The following is a 21634-nucleotide window of genomic DNA, read 5'->3' as shown; positions in this document are numbered from 1 at the left end:
CTGACCTTGCAGTTCCCTGGCTTGGGATGACCTGGGCAGCCGGTCTTTGGCTGCCTGAGACCTGGAGGGCCTCCTGCAAAGGTGCAGGGACCATCACTGTCGGCAGGGAGGCACTGGCATTACTGGTAGAGGGGCTTTGGAGCTACTGAAAGGGACCCCCAAATACGGAAGGCAGCCACTCCTCCCCTTTTATAAGGTACACTTGTACCTCTCTGCTGATCTGAGAGGAACGTGGAACTGGTGGAGACTCCAGATGCCTTGTTCCCTTCTTGCCTTGCCACTGCTGCATGGAGCTCATGGACAAAGCAATGGTGTGCAGGTCTGCACACATCTCCGGCAGCCACTGATTGGTCTGCTGGATGTGGCTCTCTATGACAGTCGCCAATCTCTCAATGGAGGAAGCCAGACATGCAATCAGCAGAGACAGCGCAGCACCCAAAGCCTGGCTGGATTCCTCCATTGTCTGCACGTGCTAACATAGCCTCTGGCATTTCTGCCAGATGTTGCCTGACCTCTCACTGGAGCTGCAGCATTTCCCATGTTGCTGCAAACACCAGAGGTGTGTCATCAGTCTGGGGCTCAGCATGGGCCTCATCTACCACAGTCCTCTGACTGCCGATGGCCTTGGCTGTCACAGCCTCCGTCAGCTGCCCTAGCACGTCTGTGCTGTGCTGACAAGGTTGTGTGCCCAAATCTAAATACATGCGACTACCCACAGACGTGAGTGTATCTGCGCTGGTGGAGGATGCAGGAGAATGATGTGATGGTGGGCCCTCTGAGGCTCCGTCCTCCTCCTCAGGGATGGCTGACTGTCCCCAGCCTCTTCAGCTCCTCTCTCCTATTGTTCCTCTTGACCTATGTGGGAAATCATAGACATTGAAGGATTCGGATTTGACATTCTAGCCACCCCACTCTGCTTCTCCATTGATGCAATGCTGATCACATGTGCAGCATGGCTCTTTGGTGCCAGTAACCCCTTGTGCCCCAGGAGATGCTCATCCACTCTTTTGGGTGGGTACCCTGTCTCACCATTAGCTATGGTGTAGTCATCTTATTGCCCTGCCAGTTTCAAGGTCTCCTCCTCCATCGGGTTGAGGTCATGGAGATAAGGCACGCCGATGCCAGTCTTAGCATGCTTCTTCCTATTGTGGGCTGTCTTCTCCTGCAGATACAATGATGAACAAAGTTAGTCTCCCAGTGGGAAAAATCCCCAGACCTCTAATGATAGTCCAGCAAGCCATGATGGGGGCATACATATGCCTCCTGCATGTGGGCACCCTCAAGAAACTATGCAGGGGAATGCGTTGACAGACAGGCACCTCTGACTGAGATGCGGCCATACCTCAGGTGGCATTTACAACTCCCTAACCCCATTGCCATGGTTGGGTGGTCACTCCCTCTCCACCAAAGGCAAATTCTCACTCTGACACAAGCAAGGCCCAAAGAGTTGGAAGTGTATGGAGCACTCACCTTGGCAAACCGGATCAGGTCATTGATCTTTTTCTGGCACTGGATCCAGGTCCTGCAGGTGACCCCATGGCTGCTGACCTCCTTCACTTTCTTCGTCCAGGTTTGTTTGGTCAGGCAGGCCAGTCTCCTCCTCCCATCCTTGGAGAAGGGGACTTCCTGCCTTTCTACTACAGCCTGGAGGAGAGTATGGAGGGAGGCATTGCTGAACCATGGGGCCACCCAGGGTCTTCTTTCTGCCATTCTGCCTACAGGCTTCTGATCAGATCCTTGGCAGTACCAAAAGCAGGGGCTGTAGCACAGCAGGCAGCAGTCAGGCAGGGGCTCTGTTACAGCAGGCAGCAGTCAGGCAGGGGCTCTGTTACAGCAGACAGCAGTCAGGCAAGGGTGCTAGAACACCAGGCAGTACTGAGTGCAGGGCTGTCATCCCTTTAAATGTGGCATCTTGAGCTATCGCTGTGCCACCTGATGCCATCTTCACTGCCTTCGTTGCTGCCTCCGCCCTCTCACTGGATGGCCCCCGCACCCCCTGAATCTTAATTGGCCAGCTGCCACTTTATTGCGTTTGGCCAGCCACTCATTGCCCCAATAAATGCTGCACCTGCTTCCAGTCTTGATGTCAGGACTTAAGACCTGCAAATAAAATTCAGCCCATTATCACAACCTTTCATAAAGGTGGTTTAATATGCACCAGTCAGTTCTATAAACAGCCTCATTCTGGAATTGAGTGCCTAAAATTTTAAAAATTCCTTTTGTACAAATAAAGCAAATAGTTAATGTGGCTATTTCAGACTAACATGTTGGCATATTGACTCGCACATCTGGAGTACTTGTTTAGAAGGGGGATTTAGTAATAAGAGGTCGGCAATAACAATAAAATGTGGAATGTTCAGAGAGCTCAAAGGGTCTGTATATCTTCTGGAGATGATCCTTCCCATTCTCACAATGGTGGACATTGGAAATGTTTGTGGGGGATATATAGCACTTCATTAATAGAGTTGTCTGGAAAAGTTTAATTGATAACATGATAAGAGTGGTAGGCTGGGATTTTACAGGGCTCGCAACTTTGGGTGATTGTTCCAGCAGCGGCCGCCATGGAGGCCAACGCTTGGGAGGGCTGAGCGAGGCTTCGTGTTCCCGCCCCCGCCCCCGCCCCCGCCCGACGCTGGGCAATGGGACCCGGATTAACATATCTTAATTAATTATCTTACGGTCGGGCCACGATCTTCAGAGTGGCGGCCGGCAGTCCCATACCTTCACTTTCCCGTCTGGAGAAAGCAGGTGCCGCAGTGGTGGGTAATGGGCGAACAATAAGATTTTTGGTGTGGAGGCGATTGGGTCAAGTTTGCATTATGAATATAGGGATGGTGGGAAGGGGTGACCTGTGAACTTTGTTCAGTTTGGGGTGGAGGAGAAAGTTATATCTCAAAGGTAAGTGTTTTGGGGGGAAAGGGGCAATAGAATTTTGTGGTAACAGTGGGGGCGGGTTCACTTAAAAAATTTAAATTAGCCAGCAGGGCTGGCTGCTCTTTAAAAATGGCGCCACGCCTGCGCACAGGTAGCTGACGCCCTTCCATATGATTAGGGGTGGCGGGTCGATCGGGGCATTTAAATTCGCCCATGCTCGGTAGATTGCGGCCCACATGTGTGGGCCATCATTTTTTTCGCCCACCTCCACTCCCGGCAGCGGCGCTTCATATCCAGCCCGTAGTTCCTGTTACCGCCACTGTCTTGTGGGAAAAGTAGAGGACAAATGAAAATGCAAACTCAAACTTGCTTTTATTATCTATATCACCCATGTGATAGAGTTGATGGTTTTGCTGCTATCGGTTGGCTATTTGCAAAAGAGAAAAATTAGTGACTAAGCTTGGGCATATATAAATTATAGACGATATGCTCATTAACAAATTCAATGCAATGCTTTACTGACGTTTGTATATAACATTACATTATTATTAGCCACATTCAAGTAAGTATATGGATGCTAAGTCATAACACAGTATTTATGCTGCTGCAGTGACTCTTGTTTAGGGTAGGTTTCAGTCACAGGCACCTACAATGGCCAAAATGCTGCCAGGTTGCAAAGCACTACCAATTTACAGCCAAAATTTACTGTCTCTAGAATATGCCAGAATAACATCTAAACACAAGCCTACCTGATGGACAATGATACTCCATAAATTGTCGAAGAGATACTGACCTAGAATCAGAAAGGGTGCATTGGCAGTATTGATGGCAAATGACATCCCACAATACAGTAGCAATCCAAAACCAGTAAGTACAGCTAATCCAGCTGATACAACTCCCAGAGCAGCGACCCAGATCTTAGTCCTCACACAATCAAACCTGAAAATAAAAGACATACCTTCTGTAAAATAACAAGCTTTTACATTTTGTGTGAAATATTTATGGAATAAAAGTGTGCTGCAAGTTCCATAGAAATTGACTTTACCTCATACAAGACAAGATGGAAAAGGATATTGAAAGCAAATATGTGATCGAAAAAAGAGGAATAATTCTTTTGGAATTTTTTTCAAATTCTTCTTGCCTTGAGACAGAAGTAAAATATGAAACCTGCAATTCAGTGAAAATAAAAGTTATTTACATACTATTATCAAGTAAATAAATGCTTCTGAATGTACAATAGCAAATGAGAGGACCCCTTATCCCAGTTACTGAACAGGAGACCACTCGTTATATTCAATGATTGAAATCCATCATTATGCTTGATATATATGATAAGCATTTTTATATTTTACAGATGACATGCATTGAGATTACCAGTCAATTAATTTTTCATCATTTCTGTAAAGCTTTTTTATAACCAATTTATATGTTTTCCATAGAATTTACAGGACAGAAACAGGCCATTTGTCCCAACTGGTCTGAGCTGGTGTTAATGCTCCACATGAACCTTCTCACATCCTACTTCATCCAAGCCTTTGTACATAGCCTTCTATTCCTTTCTCCCTTATGTATTTATCTAGCAGATTTTAGGGAGCTAGGAAGGAGACTAGCAAGCAGATTACTGCCACTGCTAGTGAGTATAGAAATAGGAGGAGAGAGTAGAAAAATGCATGACTGGAGAGACGGTGCAGGAGGGAGGGCTTTAGATTCCTGGGATTTTGGGACTGTTTCCAAGAGAGATGGGACCTATACAGGCCAGACAGGTTGTACCTCAACAGAGCCTGGGCCAATGCCCACACAGGTCAGTTTTTTAGTGCTGTTGGAGAGGGTTTAAACTAACTCGGCAGGGCTGATGGGAATCAGGATGTTGTATAGGAAGAAGAAACAAGGTACTGGACTGGGAGAGACAGATAGCACGAGAGTAAAAAATAATGAGTTATTAGGTGGAATCAGACTGAGCGAGAATGCAATAAGGTCTAAATTAAGATAACAGTGCATGCATTTAAATGCATGGAGCACGTTAAATAAGGTTGGTGAGCTGTCGGCACAGATAGCCATAAGGGAATATGATGCTGTGGCGCTAATGGAGACCTGGCTCAAAAAATGGCAGGACTGGGTACTAAATATTCCTGGATACAAGGTGTTGAGGAAAGATAAGGAAGGAAAGAAAGGAGGAGGGGTGCAGTATTGATTTTAGTGCTGGAGAGCGAGGATGCTCCAGAGAGGTCAAGGACAGAACTTATTTGACTAGAGTTAAGAAACAATAGGGGTACCATTACACTACTGGATGTATTCTATAGGCCACCAACCAGTAGGAAAGATAAACAGGAATAAATTTGCAGGAAAATTACAAAGAAATGCAAACACTACAGAATGTGGTGTGACCACGTGGGTTTCCGTCGGGTGCTCCGGTTTCCTCCCACAGCCAAAGACTTGCAGGTTGATAGGTAAATTGGCCATTGTAAATTGCTCCTAGTGTAGGTAGGTGGGGATGTGGTAGGGAATATGGGATTAATGTAGGATTAGTATAAAATGGGTGGTTGATGGTCGGCACAGACTCAGTGGGCTGAAGGGCATGTTTCAGTGCTGTAACTCTAAAAAAAAAATTTTAATAATGAGGGACTTTAATTATTTTACTAAAGACTAGGATAGTAATAGTGTAAAGGGCAGAGAGGAGGAAGAGTTTCTGAAGTGTGTTTCGAATTTTCTTGATCAGTATGTTTCCAGTTCATTGAGGTAGGAGGTATTGTTGGATCTGCTTCCAAAAAATGAGTTGGATCAAGTGTCAATAAAGGAACATTGAGGGGACAGTGATAATAGTATCATAAGGTTTAGGTTAGCTATGGAAAAGGACAGGAGCAATCTAGAGTCGAAGTACTTAATTGGGGGGGGGCAATTTCAGTGGGGTGAGAACACATCTGTCCCAGGTACATTGGAATCAAAGATTGGCAGACAAAACTGTAATGGAACAATGGGCTGCCTTTAAAGAGGAGATGGTTCAGGTACAGTCGAAGTACATTCCCATGACGGGGATAGGTAGGGCAACCAAAGCCACAGTTCTCTAGATGATGAAAGAGATAGAGAGTAAGATGAAGCAGAAAAAGGGTGGTAATACAAGTGAGAATCAGGCTGAATATGGAAAGTTTAGAGGGAAGTGAAAAAGGAAATAAGAGAGGCAAAGAGAGAGCATAAGAGACTGGCAGCCAACATAAAAAGGAATCCTGAAGTCTTCTATAGGCATATAAATGATAAAAAAGATTGTAAGAGGAGGGGTGAGACCGATTAGGGATCAAAAAGGGGATCCACGCATAGAGACAGAGAGCATGGCTAAGATGACACTGAAGTAGGGGCAAACAGTAAAGTTACTACAAAAGACTTCAGCAAGGCATGGACAGGTTAGGAAAATAGGCAGATGGATGGAAGATGCAATTTAATACTGGTGTGAGATAATACTGTTATGAGTGCTTCCTTTTTTGTTAAATTTTGAAGGTTTGTGTTTTAAAACTGAAAAACTGTCCATGCATTTTTTTAAAAAGTCTGCCAGTTTTCCATCACTTTGAGAAGCTGAGAAGCAAGTGTAAGAAACGCCTGAAATGCCTGTTACTGCATTTTCCCTGGAAGCCTGCCCAAGCTGATCTTCAACGTCGCCTGACAAGAACTGATCTAGGAAGATCCCAGTGACAGCTGTCTATACATATTTTGGACACCAAACCAAAAAGGACTTCTGACAGCTTTTCATATCTTTTTTTTATTCAAGTATTAACAAGTTGGCTAACACTCTTTTTTTTTGTTTTTTTGTACTAGAGCTCTAAAGAGTAAATCTGTTTATTTTTCGGTTAACTAGTGCATGCGTGTGTGTGTGCGTGTGTGAGGGACTAAGGAAAAAACGGAACTGTTATATTTCAATCTGTGTATTTATGCTGTGCTACGTTACTGATAATTTTTTTGTTTATTAAAGAAACCTGGTTAGTGTGTTTTATTCTGGGATATAAAAACAGAGTCTATGACTGACTGTATTGATAAGTTGGAAAAAAATTTAAATGTATGTTGTGACCTGTGGGGAGTGGAACTAGAATAAAGAGTCCACTCCTCCCATCTCAGTTGCAACAATACATTTTAGGAAGAAAAACAAGAAATGGAAGAATACACTCAATGGAAAGACACTGAAGAGTGTGGATGAACAGAGAGACCTCAGATAGAATATATCATTCCTAGAAAGTGAAACAGCAGGTAGTTAAAACCATAAAAAAGGTCATCAGCATTTGTGTTTTATAAACAGGGCACGGGTGTAAAGAATAATTTGTTCAAAACATTGATTATGTCAGAGTTAAGATTACTATGCACAGTTTTGGGAACCCTTTGAAAGGACATTAAAGCCATGGACAGCATGTAATGTAGACTCACCAGGATAAGCCAGAGATGGGAAGCTATAATCATGAGGGGAGATACTGGGTTCTACTAGAATGGAGAAAAGGGAGATCTAATAGAGATTTTGTCAAAATTATGTTGGTTTCGATAGAGAGAATAGGGAAAGACTATTTCCTTTGGTTGGAGAATCAGTAATGAAGAGCCAACAAGTTAAAGAGGAATGAGGTTGGGAAAAGTTTATTTGCATGGTGGATTACATTGTGTGATTATTTGTGTGCAATTTGGCTGCTGTTTGCCTACATAACAGTGACTGCAACTCAAAAGTACCGGGCTGGATTTAAGAGCCCGCTGTCGCGCTCGGCAGCAAACTCAGAAAATGGTGGCCTGCGCCGAAGAACCACCACAATCTCCCACGCAGCTGCTCATTTAAATAGCCGGGGTGGCCCGCGCCCCCCAATCACATGGAGGGGGTGGGCTGCATGATGCCAGCAATGGCGTCAGCTGCCTGTGTGCAGCAGACTTAAATTTAAAATGTTAAAGATATACTCCCACCAAAATTTATCAAATAAAATTCTAATGCCCTTTTCCCACCCCCCAATAACAATTACATTCACTATTTGCCCTTTCCCCCCCAAAACACTTACCTTTTAAATCTTACCTTCCACACCCACCCACGCCCCACCCCCGAACCAGACTGCACAAAGTTTAAAGTACGCCCATTTCCACCATCCCCTACATTCATTATGTTTATTTGACCCTGTCCCCACCTAACTCCGCACTGGAAATCTTAATTCATCCCCCCTCCCCACTAGTGTCACGCCAGCTTTCCCCAGACAGGGGACCGGCTGCTGCACTGAAGATCGCGACAGGCTCGGAAAATTGAGGGTATGTTCATTTAAATTTATTTACATCATTGATTTAAATGGAGCCACACCACCGCTGGGAACATCAGGCTGGGCCCTCCCAGCGTCGAGCTCTGTTGCAGGCCAGCCACAACCATCTTCTGGCCACCCCCACCATGGAGCCTGATGTTGTGGGCTTGGTAAAATCCAACCCACTGTGTGTGAAGTGTTTTGAGATGTTCCTCAGAGACATACCATTGACCAGCAACTGAACTGTAGAAGCCATATAAATACTACGGCTACAATTGCAGGTCACAGGCTAGGAATCCTGAGGCGGGTAACTCACCTCCTGACTCCCAAAGACTGTCCACCATCTACAAGGCACAAGTTAGGAGTGTGATGGAATACTCTCCACTTGCCTGGTTGGGTGCAGCTCCAACAACACTCAAAAAGCTCGACACCATCCAGGACAAAGCAGCCTACTTGATTGGCACCCCATCTACAAACATTCACTCCCTACTACCACCAATGCACAGTGGCAGCAGTGTATACCATCTACAAGTAGCACTGCGGCAACACACCAAGGCTCCTTCAACAGCACCTTCCACCACTACCACTTAGTAGGACAAGGGCAGCAGATGCATGAGAATATCACCACCTGCAAGTTCCCATCCAAGCCACACACCATCCTGACTTGGAACTATATCGCCTCTCCTTCACTGTCGCTGGGTCAAAATCCTGGAACTCCCTTCCTTACAGCACTGTGGGTGTACCTACCTCACATGGACTGCAGCGGTTCAAGAAGGAAGCTCACCACCACTTTTTCAAGGGCAGTTACAGATGGGCAGTAAATGCTGGCATAGCCAGTGATGCCCACATCCCATGAATGAATTTAAAAAAAGTAAATTGAATTTGCAGAAACAACTGGAATAAGGACAGATCTCTTATAAATTTGACCTATTAGGCTCTCGGCACATAGGAACAGGAATAGGTCATTCAGGTCCTCAAGCCTATTCTGCCATTCAATTAGATCATGGCTAATCTGTATCTCAACCCCATTTATCCACCTTTGCCTCACATTCCTTTGTACCCTTATCTAACCAAGATCGATTGATCCCAATCTTGAAAGCTTCACAACATAGCATCAAAAAACATTTGAAGGTGAGAGCTCCAGATTTTGGTGTGAGGACCACAGAAGAAGTTGGAGAAATTATACTAGATACATAGATCCATACTAGATACATCAATGGCAATGTCACAGGTTTCTTACAATCTAATATGACAATCCTGATTCAGCAAATGATGGCTAATCTGCCTTGCTGAAAACTTATTAAAAAGTTAACTGCGATCTGATCGAACCTGACTCATTGACCTGTAAACATGTTTTAGAAGTTTTGCTTGATGCAAACATTTTATACAATCAAAACAATGTTGCACACACTTAGACAAAGGCATATCTGATTTCCAAAAACATTTTTTAAAAACTTGATAAAATATAAGAACTATTTCAAGCTCGTGAGGCAACAGTATAAACCTTGGACATTTTTAGGACTTTTGTTTATTGTTTTCACACAACCTTATACCATTTCTCATTGTAATGTGAGAAAGTTGCAATTTTTGCAGTGTAGTATTTTCAAAAGAATTGTATAAGTTTAGAAAATTTTCAGGCTTGTCACTGGCATTTTTCCAAATATTTCAAATTTAGACTTACAAAGATGGAAAGTAATTTTAAAAATATGACAGGAAACTAAATAGAACTTTTCTCATCCCAGTATAAAGCTGAATTCTTCTGGAGAAAGAGAGGGAGACCTCAAAAATTGTTTATAGTGCTTTTTTAAAATCCTTACTCTTTGGACTAGTGTTTCTTTTAACTTTCTCTCTTCTAGCTGTAGGTATTTTTAAAGCTTTTCCTGTGGTCTTCAAACTTGGATTTTGTCTTCTCATTACAGCTGCCAATGAGAAGCTTTTTTTTTAATGTTGTCTGATGCAACATATATGAGATATGTGGAGTTCAGGTTGATTGAAGATCTCAACAGGTTTATTAACAGCTAACTAATATATACAGTATAGAGCTATCTATTTGCAAGTCTTGCCTCTTGGTGTTACAGTTACAGAGTGAGACTGGCATGTAGTCACGAGTACATCCTTGCATTTAGCTCATTAGCACAATAAGATCTTAAAGGTACATTACTCTTAAACGCAATCACTTACCTCAATAATATAAAAGCAAAATACTGCGGATGCTGGAAATCTGAAATAAAAACAAGAAATGCTGGAACCACTCAGCAGGTCTGGCAGCATCTGTGAAAAGAGAAGCAGAGTTAACGTTTCGGGTCAGTGACCCAAAACGTTAACTCTGCTTCTCTTTTCACAGATGCTGCCAGACCTGCTGAGTGGTTCCAGCATTTCTTGTTTTTATATCACTTACCTCAATATGTGTTGAATGTGTAAGGTCCATTGGAAATTCACTAAGAAATTTCTCAATCCACAGTAAACTGAGTCTCTTGTTTTTTTCATCATCTTCTCTTAACTGGTAACGCAGCCTAAAAGCTTTTGCCTTTTTGATAACAGTTCCAATTTCATCTAATTCAACACCACCCACTGTAGTAGCAATAAAAGCATGGTTTGCTATTGGGTAAGAAATATTTGTGCTTTCAACCAGGTAGGGATCATAATTTACCAAATCTAAGAGTGCATTTGAGAAGCAAGTACCTCTTATTTTTGCACAAAGATTAGAATAATTGTAGGCAGTGCCATTGTCATAAAATTGAAAGTCTTTGACTTTTTTATCAAGTGATAGAATCTCTTCAAATGCTGCTTTTGTAAGGATGTTGCCAACTTTTGAAACAGCAATGAAAGAAGCAAATGTCCCCTCTGTGTAAAGCCTCTGTGTGGAGAAGAATTGAGAATCATTGGTTGGAAAATGTTCCTTAATGAACTCTCTCTCAGACTTTGCTGGTCCATTAATAGGTGTGAACTGTTCCTCAATGTTATTGCTTTCATTTTGAGCAAAGAAACAAAATCCTGCCCCTAATCCTCCGGAAACAAACAGAGGAACCAACAAGAACCACCAGGGGTTTTGACCGACACAAGATCCAAATTTCCTGAATGCTGCACAGAGAGGTTTTTCAATACAGTCTGTCTGACACCAAGCCATAATAAAAATTAGAACTGAAGCTGTGATCCCAAGATTTTCAACTCCGCAAACTCAATGTTCTGAAAGATAAAGACAGAAATAAATTATAGAAACTGATTTTCATTACATGTAACCCATTCTATGATTCTATATGTTTCTATGATGTGTTATGTCAAGCAATGCATAAAACCTGTTAAATACAGATTAACTGATTCTAATTAGAAATATTAAGCTGAGAGATTACCCACCATTCTGGTTATCCATGACTGGGTTCCATTCAATAACAGGAGCTGGGAACTGATAAAATTTGGGCATCTAAGTATATCAACAACAACTTGTGTAGCACTGTTAACATAGTAAATCTTCCTAAGGGGCTTCACAGGGAGTCAATCAACACTGAGCCACATTAGGATAGGTGACCAAAACTTGGTCAAAGAGGTAGGATCTAAGGAGCATCTTACAGGAGAGAGAGGTTGAGAGATGGATAGGTTGAAAATAAGATCATTATTACATAAGAAATAGGTGCAGGAGTAGGCATCAAGCCTGCCCATTCAATAAGATCATGGCTGAACTACATCAATTCCACTTTCCCTTTCGATCCCCATATTCCTTACATCCCAGGAATCTGGTGATTTCAGTCCTGAATATACCGTATTTGCCCACCATGAGATAAACTGGAAAACAAGATGCACCAAGATTTTAATAGGAAATATTTGAGTATGACTTTGGACCATAAGGCGCATGGCAATTTTAGGCGACGTTTTCCAGAAGAAAAGTGCACCGTATGGTCCAGCAAATACGGTAATCAACGACTGAACATTCATGACCCTCTGCTGTAGAGAATTTAAAGATTCACAACCCCCTGAGTGAAGAAATTTCTCCTCATCTTAATCCTAAATGACCAACCCCTATCCTGAGATTATGACCACTAGTTCTAAAGACAGCAGCCAGAAGAAGCACTGTGGCTACAACAGCAGGTCAGAGGCTGGGAATTCTGCTGCAAGTAACTCACCACCTGAACTGCCTACCGAACAGCACTGTGGATGTTTCTACACAACAAGGACTGTAGCTGTCCAAGAAGGTGGCTCACCACTACCTTCTCGAGAGCAATTAGGGGTGGGTAATAAATGCCAGTGGTGCCCACATTCCAAGAATTAATTAATAATAAAAGATGGCTGTGACTATGGGTAGGGGAGTTTATATTTAGGGAGAGATTAATGGGAATAAGATGGTTGTGAAATCAGAGGAAAGAGGATATGATGAGTTGAGTTGAGGTTAAAATCACAGTGAATGAGAAGACATTTGGTGCAGAGACTGAATGAGGAAAGGAGTGAAGATAACATCAGTAAGAAACATGGAAAGTTACTTGGGTAGGTGGTAGAGAATGAGCATTTTGAAGGAGAGGCGACAGGGGTGGAGCAAGGTGAGATGCTCAGACGAGGAGACGGTGCCAGAGGAATAGGCGGACAGACCAAGGTGTGATTTGGAGATGGGGCCACACCACCAACACAGTGATCTAAACAGGGAAAATTGTGAAATTGTATCCAGTTCTAGGCACCACACTTTAGGAAGGATCTGAAGATGTGATAGAGAGGGTGCAGAAATTATTCATGAGAATGATTCCAGGGATGAGGAACTTCAGTTGCGTAGATAGGGTGGAGAAGCTGAGGGTGTTCTCCTTGGAGAAGAGAAGATTAAGCGGAGATTTGATAGAGGTGCTCAAAATCTTGAAGGGTCTGGACAGAGTAGATAGAGAGAAACTGTTTCCGTTGGTGAAAGGATCAAGAAAGGTAATTGGCAAAAGAAGGAATGGCAAAATCATGTGTACAAAATCATGAGAGGTATAGACAGGGTGGATAGCAAGAAGCTTTTTCCCAGAGTGGGGGATTCAATTACAAGGGGACATGAGTTCAAAGTGAAAGGGGAAAAGTTTAGGGGGGATATGCGTGGAAAGTTCTTTACGCAGAGGGTGGTGGGTGCATGGAACGCATTACCAGCGGAGGTGGTAGACGCGGGCACGATAGCGTCTTTTAAGATGTATCTAGACAGATACATGAATGGGCAGGAAGTAAAGAGATACAGACCCTTAGAAAATAGGCGACATGTTTAGATAGAGGATTTGGATCGGCGTAGGCTTGGAGGGCCGAAGGGCCTGTTCCTGTGCTGTAATTTTCTTTGTTCTTTGTTCTTTAACACGAGGAAAATCTTTTATACACATCGAGTGGTTAGGATCTGGAATTCACTGCCTGAGTTTCTGATTCAATCGTGGCTTTCAAAAGAGAATTGGACTATTATCTGAAGATAAAAAATTTTCAAGGCTATGGGGAAAAGGCAGGGGAATGGGACTAGGTGAGTGGCTCTTGCAAAGAGCTGGCACAGACGTGACAGACTGAATAACCTCCCTCTGTGCTGTAACCTTTCTATGATTCCATTCTATAGGCATAGCCTGGCAGCAAGGCTTCATTACAGAGGTAATAAAAACAAGAAATGCTGGAGATACTCAGCAGGTCTGGCAGCATCTGTGGAAAGAGAAGCAGAGTTAACGTTTCGGGTCAGTGACCCTTCTTCGGAACTGACAAATATTAGAAATGTCAAAGGTTATAAGCAAATGAGACGGGGGTGGGGCAAGAGATAACAAAGGAGAAGGTGTAGATTGGACAAGGCAACATAGCTGACCAAAAGGTCATGGAGCAAAGGCAAACAATATGTTAATGGTGTGTTGAAAGACAAAGCATTAGTACAGATAGGGTGTTAATGGACTGAAGATTGAACAGCAGCAAGTACAAACATGAAAAAAAAATAGTGGGTAAGCAAACTGAACAAACTAAGATGAAATGAATAAACATACAAAAAAAGTTGTAAAAAATGTAAAAAAGAAAAAATAACTGAAAATAAAAGTAAAATGGGGGGCCCGTCATGCTCTGAAATTATTGAACTCAATATTCAGTCCGGCAGGCTGTAGTGTGCCTAATCGGTAAATGAGATACTGTTGCTCGAGCTTTCGTTGATGTTCACTGGAACACTGCAGCAAGCCCAGGATAGAGATGTGAGCATGAGAGCAGGGGGGAGCATTGAAATGGCAAGCAACCGGAAGCTCAGGGTCCTGCTTGCGGACTGAGCGGAGGTGTTCCGCAAGGCGGTCACCCAGTCTGCGTTTGTTCTTCCCAATGTAGAGGAGACCACATTGTGAGCAGCAAATACAGTATACTACATGAAAAGAAGTACAAGTAAATAGCTGGTTCACCTGAAAGGAGTGTTTGGGGCCTGGGATAGTGAGGAGAGAGGAGGTAAATGGGCAGGTATTACACCTCCTGCGATTGCAGGGGAAGTGCCATGGGACGGGGACGAGGTGGTGGGGGTAATGGAGGAGTGGACCAGGGTGTTGCGGAAGGAACAATCCCTTCGGAATGCTGATAGGGGAAGGGAGGGGAAGATGCGTTTGGTAGTGGCATCACGCTGGATGTGGGGGAAATGGCGGAGGATGATCCTTTGGATATGGAGGCTGATGGGGTGGAAAGTGAGGACAAGGGGAACCCTGTCACGGTTCTGGGAGGGAGGGGAAGGGGTGAGGGTAGAGGTGCAGGAAATGGGTCAGACACGGTTGAGGGCCCTGTCAACAAGTGGGGGGAAATCCTCGGTTGAGGAAAAAGGAGGTCATATCAGAAGCACTGTCATGGAAGGCAGTATCATCAGAGCAGATGCGTCGGAGACGGAGAAACTGGGAGAATGGAATGGAGTCCTTACAGGAGGTAGGGTGTGAAGAAGTGTAGTCAAGGTAGCTATGGGAGTCGGTGGGCTTATAATGGATATTAGTGGACAACCTAGTAGACAAGTTAGTAGACTGTCCCGTTTGGCAGACCCATTGTGTCAGCCTGCTCCTGCCCCACTGAACTTATTTCTTCCTATCTTGACTCTATCATTTCTCCGCTGGTCCAGTCTCTTCCCACCTACATCCGTGACTGTTCTGACACCCTACGTCATTTTGACAATTTCCAGTTTCCTGGTGCCAACCGCATCCTCTTCACTATGGACATCCAATCGCTTTATACCTCCATCCCCCACCAGGATGGTTTGAGGGCTCTCTGCTTCTTCCTTGAACAGAGGCCCAACCAGTCCCCATCCACCACCACCCTCCTCCGCCTGGCTGAACTTGTTCTCACATTGAACAACTTCTCCTTCAACTCCACTCACTTCCTTCAAGTAAAAGGTGTTGCTATGGGTACTCGCATGGGTCCTAGTTATGCCTGTCTTTTTGTGGGATATGTCGAGCATTCTTTGTTCCAGTCCTACTCAGGCCCCCTCCCCCAACTCTTTTTCCGGTACATTGATGACTGTATCGGTGCTGTTTCCTGCTCCTGCCCCGAACTGGAAAACTTTATCAACTTTGCTTCCAATTTCCACCCTTCTCTCACCTTTACATGGTCCATCTCTGACACTTCCCTTCCCTTACTCGACTTCTCTGTCTCCATCTCTGGGGATAGGTTGTCTACTAATATCCATTATAAGCCCACCGACTCCCACAGCTACCTTGACGACACTTCTTCACACCCTACCTCCTGTAAGGACTCCATTCCATTCTCCCAGTTTCTCCGTCTCCGACGCATCTGCTCTGATGATGCTACCTTCCATGATGGTGCTTCTGTTATGACCTCCTTTTTCTTCAACCGAGGATTCCCCCCCACTGTTGTTGACAGAGCCCTCAACCATGTCCGGCCCATATTCTGCACCTCTACCCTCACCCCTTCCCCTCCCTCCCAGAACCGTGACAGGATTCCCCTTGTCCTCACTTTCCACCCCATCAGCCTCCATATCCAAAGGATCATCCTCCGCCATTTCCGCCACCTCCAGCATGATGCCACTACCAAACGCATCTTCCCCTCCCTTCCCCTATCAGCATTCCGAAGGGATCGTTCCCTCCGCGACACCCTGGTCCACTCCTCCATTACCCCCACCACCTGGTCCCCTTCCCATGGCACCTTCCCATGCAATCGCAGGAGGTGTAATACATGCCCATTTACCTCCTCACTATCCCAGGCCCCAAACACTCCTCTCAGGTGAAGCAGCGATTTACTTGTACTTCTTTCAATGTAGTATACTGTATTCGCTGCTCACAATGTGGTCTCCTCTACATTGGGGAGACCAAACGCAGACTGGGTGATTGCTTTGCGGAACACCTCCACTCAGTCCGCAAGCAGGACCCTGAGCTTCCGGTTGCTTGCCATTTCAACACTCCCCCCTGCTCTCATGCTCACATCTCTATCCTGGGCTTGCTGCAGTGTTCCAGTGAACATCAACGCAAGCTCGAGGAACAGTATCTCATTTACCGATTAGGCACACTACAGCCTGCCGGACTGAATATTGAGTTCAATAATTTCAGAGCATGACGGGCCCCCCATTTTACTTTTATTTTCAGTTATTTTTGCTTTTTTACATTTTTTACAACTTTTTTTTGTATGTTTATTTCATTTAATCTTAGTTTGTTCAGTTTGCTTACCCACTGTTTTTTTTCATGTTTGTACTTGCTGCTGTTCAATCTTCAGTCCATTAACACCCTATCTGTACTAATGCTTTGTCTTTCAACACACCATTAACATATTGTTTGCCTTTGCTCCATGACCTTTTGGTCAGCTATGTTGCCTTGTCCAATCTACACCTTCTCCTTTGTTATCTCTTGCCCCACCCCCGTCTCATTTGCTTATAACCTTTGACATTTCTAATATTTGTCAGTTCCGAAGAAGGGTCACTGACCCGAAACGTTAACTCTGCTTCTCTTTCCACAGATGCTGCCATACCTGCTTAGTATCTCCAGCATTTTTTGTTTTTATTTCAGATTTCCAGCATCCGCAGTATTTTGCTTTTATTTCAATACAGCCAAGCTTCCATCAAGACCATGATGCCTATGCAATCATCCACAACAAGCTCATGGATGGCAACAAAGTTCACAAGCAAGTAGACATTCTGGGGTGAGATGCAGGGAAGAGTGGTGATAGCTAATCCACGGACAGAGTCCACAGGGTCAGAGTTGGGAGCAGTGAATGGGCTGGGAAGGGGGTTGGTAAGATTAGCCCAGCAGGTGTGCTTGGTGGGAAAGTCAATGAGAGAATAGATTGTGGAAGTTTGGGCTGCTGCTCATAAGGAGGCAGTGGCAAGTGCCCCCAAGAGAGGCATAGAGGGAAGTTGTGCACTTATCTAAGAGTGATTCAAGTCTGGGATGGCGGCAGGAGAGTAGGAAAGTCAAGGAGTGGCGCAGGGTTGGGGTAGGGATTTGGGGGAGCAGAGTACTCAAGAGGAGAGAAATGAAAGAGGGCATGGTGACAGAAGAAAGGGGCCTAGGAACAGTAAAGGGAAAAGACGACAAAAAGGAAAATGGAACTGATGGACTTGGATCCGGAGCAGGGGCCAAAACATGCATACAAATGGACACAGGCAAACTCAAGTTACAGAGGCATGGTTAAATATCAAGATTAGGATAGATAATTACGAGTAATAAATGGAGAATAGAGAGGAAGCAATAGGAGGAATTACAAAGTGGGATAAAGTTTACATTAGTAGGGTTGAATCAACATGGAACATCAATGAACTATTGTCCAGGTTCAGAGATAGGTGTGGAGAAGAAGTTGGAGGCGCTGATATAATTCCTGCTTCTGTTATGTGGTGCATAGGCATACTTTTGCAATAATTTTATATGTTTCTTAAATGAAAAATAACATATTAAAATTGTGTAAATGCAATTAGTTGGGAAATGTTACGCAATCATGGATATATCAGGATAAATATATATATCCCAGAAACGAAAACCGGGTCTTGATCATTTTCAGGCATTAAAATACTGCCAGAAATTTAATTCAATTTTAACCCTTCTGGGTGGGTTAGAAATGTTCAACCATTTACAAAATCTATGTTTGTTTCCATATTCACCCAAAAAGTGACAAAATCATCTAAGGGGCAGGCGGGGGTGGGGGTGGGGAGAAGAGGAAAGCACTGACAAAACTATAAAGAAATAAACCTATCCTCATGCACATAATGTGCAACTATCAGGATAATTATACGATAGATTTGATACATATTATTCGGTAATCTTTTTTTAAAATTAGAATTCTGTACAGTTTGTGGCAGATTTACTCGTGATGTCTGATTGAGGTTGTGGTTTCCACTTTGTGCGTCTAGTGCTTGTCAATTTAACTACACCACAGCAGCTGAGGCAAAAAGCAGAACAGTTGCAACTTGCAACTGACATAGAAATTGTATTCTCAATTAAATTACCATAACAAATTACAAACATACAAGAAAACTCAAAACTCAACAAATTTAATGACAAAAATGGTCTAATTGTTATGGCTGCAGTTTGCTACAGATATTCTACAGTCATATAGGGGGAGTGTACAGATTAACAAGTGTTGTGTCAGCATTACAGTGACTAAGCATGTTGGTAAAGGATCAAAAGAACCTACCTGATAAATACTGATCTTTCCAATTGTAGATATATATGATTAAGATCAATTTACGCTAAGTCTTTTTCATGCTGTAATCTGGAACACCTTTCCTCCTCTTAAGAGGCACAAGCTGTTTCTGGTTTTGCTGAGGTAAAATGTAGCATCAGTGACATGTGACTGGCCACAAGGGAAGTAAACTCCAGGAAAGGGCGGAACTCATAAGCATTAGTACAAGAGATGAATCCGCTTTGCTTCTCTGTAGTGTTTAGTCATGCAATTGAATCAACATGTTTGAAAATCTGATGTTCCTTCAATGGGTCACAATTTTATAAAGTTTTGATTAGCATGGAAATCGCCCACACTTCAGGATGTGATGCTGAAAAAATTAGGAGTTAGAGAGAACATTGGTCCCATGGCCATTTTCCCTCTGGCCTTTTTTAAAAATTCGTTCATGGGATGTAAGCCTTGCTACCCATCCGTAATTGTCCTTGAGAAGATGGTGGTGAACCACCTTCTTGAATCGCTGCAGTCCTTGTTGTGTGGGTACACCCACAGTGCTGTTAGGGAGAGAGTTCCAGGATTTTGACTTAGCGACAGTGAAGGAACAACAATATAGTTTCAAGTCAGGAAGGCATGTGATGTGGAGGGGTATGTAATGTATTCCTATGTTATGAGCACGCACAGTGTGTGATCTGGCCATCTTGGTGTCAGTCTTTCTTTACAAGTTCCTCTCAATATATAACAGATTTTGGTGACAAAATAAGATTAAAGTGCAAAAATATTTGCAGTAAACAGTAATACAGACTGTGATGAACAAAATATACTAGCTCCTAGTGACCTACCTGCTGGGATGATGAAGATTTTCGACTCAGTTGTGTTGAGCTTCATTGTTTCTGAAAACGTGTGGCTGCACTCAGTTGAATGGATTCTGCAGGGTCCTAGTGTCCATCTGATTGAATGACCAACTACGCTTTGGTGAGTTTTTACTGATTAGGCTGACTTAGCTTCTGTATCACTGTTAAGGACAGCCATAGTAAAGTCACTGGGTCACTGCCACATTTGAAAATGGGACAAAATGGCAGCACCCACGGGATATATCGGAAAGCTAGGAATGTATGACAGAGCTCGAGAACCATTCAGTTCATACATTGAAAGACATGTTCTTCAGAGTTAATAATATTAGAACTTGAAGGTGACAGTGAAAAGGTCCAGACTCAGAATCAGGCAATTCTTGAGCACAAGAAAGGAATTTTGTGAACAGAGACTGGCCCGGAAATGTATGGCACACCGACAAACCATTTTTCCCCCAACAAGGCAAAAGATGTGCCATTCAAAATAATTAACACCAAGCAGAAGGATTATTTTAATCCAAAGGCACTAGATAGTGGAAAGCAACAAATTTGGAACCAGAAACCAGAGAGAAGTACCGAAACAGCTGAAGAGTACATTGTGGCACTGAAGAATTTCTCATTACATTGCAAATTTGCTACATTCTTAGACCGTGCATTACGAAACCGATTTGTGTGTGGTTTGGTGGATGAAAGAATGCAGTCAAAGTTACTAAACACACAAAATCTGACATTTTAGCTAGCATGTAAGATTGCTTCCTACGATAGAGATGGCATCAAAGAATGCTGGGAAATTTTATCCTATGCAAGTACAGCTTCTGTCCACTGTCAGAAAGATTTTGCCAAGTCTAAAGTGGGGAGACCTGATCAGAAAAGTGCTCTTAATTTTAGTTTAGTGACTTGTTATCACTAATGGCAACACAAGGCACAGGCATGTCAGTACAGAAATGCCAAATGTTTTAATTGCCAAAAGATATGCCATATTGCAACTGCTTATCAAGTGAAGACCAAAGCAGGAAAGAACTAATTTCTAGTAATAATGGAAAGCAGCAAAGTCACAAGGGTGGAGTTCACAATCTTGAAGTGAATCCAGAGTGCCTAAGCAGAGAAAAGCTAGGGCTGTACAGCATTTCTGCCACTAGTCATCACTCAAATGACAGAGACTTTTGTACAAAGGTGTTGGTAAATCAACAGTGCATCAACATGTGCATTGATACAGCTGCAGATTGCTCCATTATGAGTAGACACGCATATGAATAAATTCAGCAACTTACCTCTAACTGAGAGCACAGTTCAGTTGAAAACCTACTCTGGTGAGGTGTTAGAAGCATGTGGGCAAATGCAGTGCAATGTCCAATATAGGGGCAAGTCCCACAAGTTACCCATTGTTGTAGCAAGAAATGTCAACAAACCAACATAATGGACAAAAACTGGCTTCGTAAGCTCAAGTTAGATTGGAAGCATGTTTTCCAAGTTGACACAACCAGGAAGTTTGATCAGCTATTCAATAGCTATAGCAACATTTTTGAGGAAAACTATTAAGATATAATTGGTGTGAAAGTGCACACCTGAATTAGGCCTGATGCAAAATCAGCATATAGGCTGGTTCCTTATGCTCTCAAAAGACAGATTGAAGATGAACTAAAGAAGTTAAAGAGGAATGGTGTGCGAGTGAAAACTGATCACAGTGATTGGGAAACCCCAATTGTAGTACTGTAACCGTAAGACTATGTGGGACTACAAAGTCACAATCAACCAGGCAGAGCAGTGAAGCAGCAGCTGTTGGTGGTGGACCTGGAAGGAGGCGGATCCGGAGCGGGACCTGGATAAATAAAGAGTGGGGCTCGAGGCCCTTACTTACCTGAGGAGCGGAGCGACAGTCAGCAAACTCTCTGTCTCTGTGTTGGCGCGCGCTGGGTTTGAAAAGTGAAAAAAATAACTGTGACGTCACGGGAAATCTGGAAGCTGATTGGTTGGTAAGTAACAGCTGTTATTGTCTGTAAATACCTTACAAAAATCAGAGAGAGAAAAAGTTTTTTTAAAAAAACCCTCAAATAGCTACCTTGTAAGTGAGAAGGTTAGTACTACTAAAGTTTTTTAATTAGTGTAATTTATTATAATTACTCATTAAAA

At 43.3% G+C, this 21634-nt stretch overlaps 1 protein-coding gene across 2 annotated transcripts in view; it reads right to left on the bottom strand.

Annotated features, from left to right (window-relative positions):
- The window catches only part of LOC137348867 (patched domain-containing protein 3-like), a 30813-nt gene extending 11993 nt beyond the window's left edge, over positions 1–18820 (bottom strand). The window contains exons 1-5 of one of the 2 annotated variants that reach the window (XM_068014111.1): positions 18672–18820; positions 11469–11517; positions 10513–11300; positions 3920–4041; positions 3668–3813 (exon numbers count right to left, since the gene is read on the bottom strand). In XM_068014111.1, coding sequence (XP_067870212.1) covers positions 3668–3813; positions 3920–4041; positions 10513–11241 — 997 coding nt within the window. In that variant the 5' untranslated portion in view covers positions 11242–11300; positions 11469–11517; positions 18672–18820. The remainder of the gene's footprint in view (positions 1–3667; positions 3814–3919; positions 4042–10512; positions 11301–11468; positions 11518–18671) is intronic. The other variant, XM_068014103.1, reaches the window with a different exon arrangement.
- Between the last annotated feature and the right edge of the window lie 2814 nt (positions 18821–21634).

The sequence above is a fragment of the Heterodontus francisci genome, chromosome 2 (genome assembly GCF_036365525.1).
Source record: "Heterodontus francisci isolate sHetFra1 chromosome 2, sHetFra1.hap1, whole genome shotgun sequence".
In the NCBI taxonomy this organism is placed as follows: Eukaryota; Metazoa; Chordata; class Chondrichthyes; order Heterodontiformes; family Heterodontidae; genus Heterodontus; species Heterodontus francisci.
The sequence above is the reverse complement of the archived record's forward strand: the minus strand, read 5'-3'. Positions and strand labels throughout refer to the sequence as shown.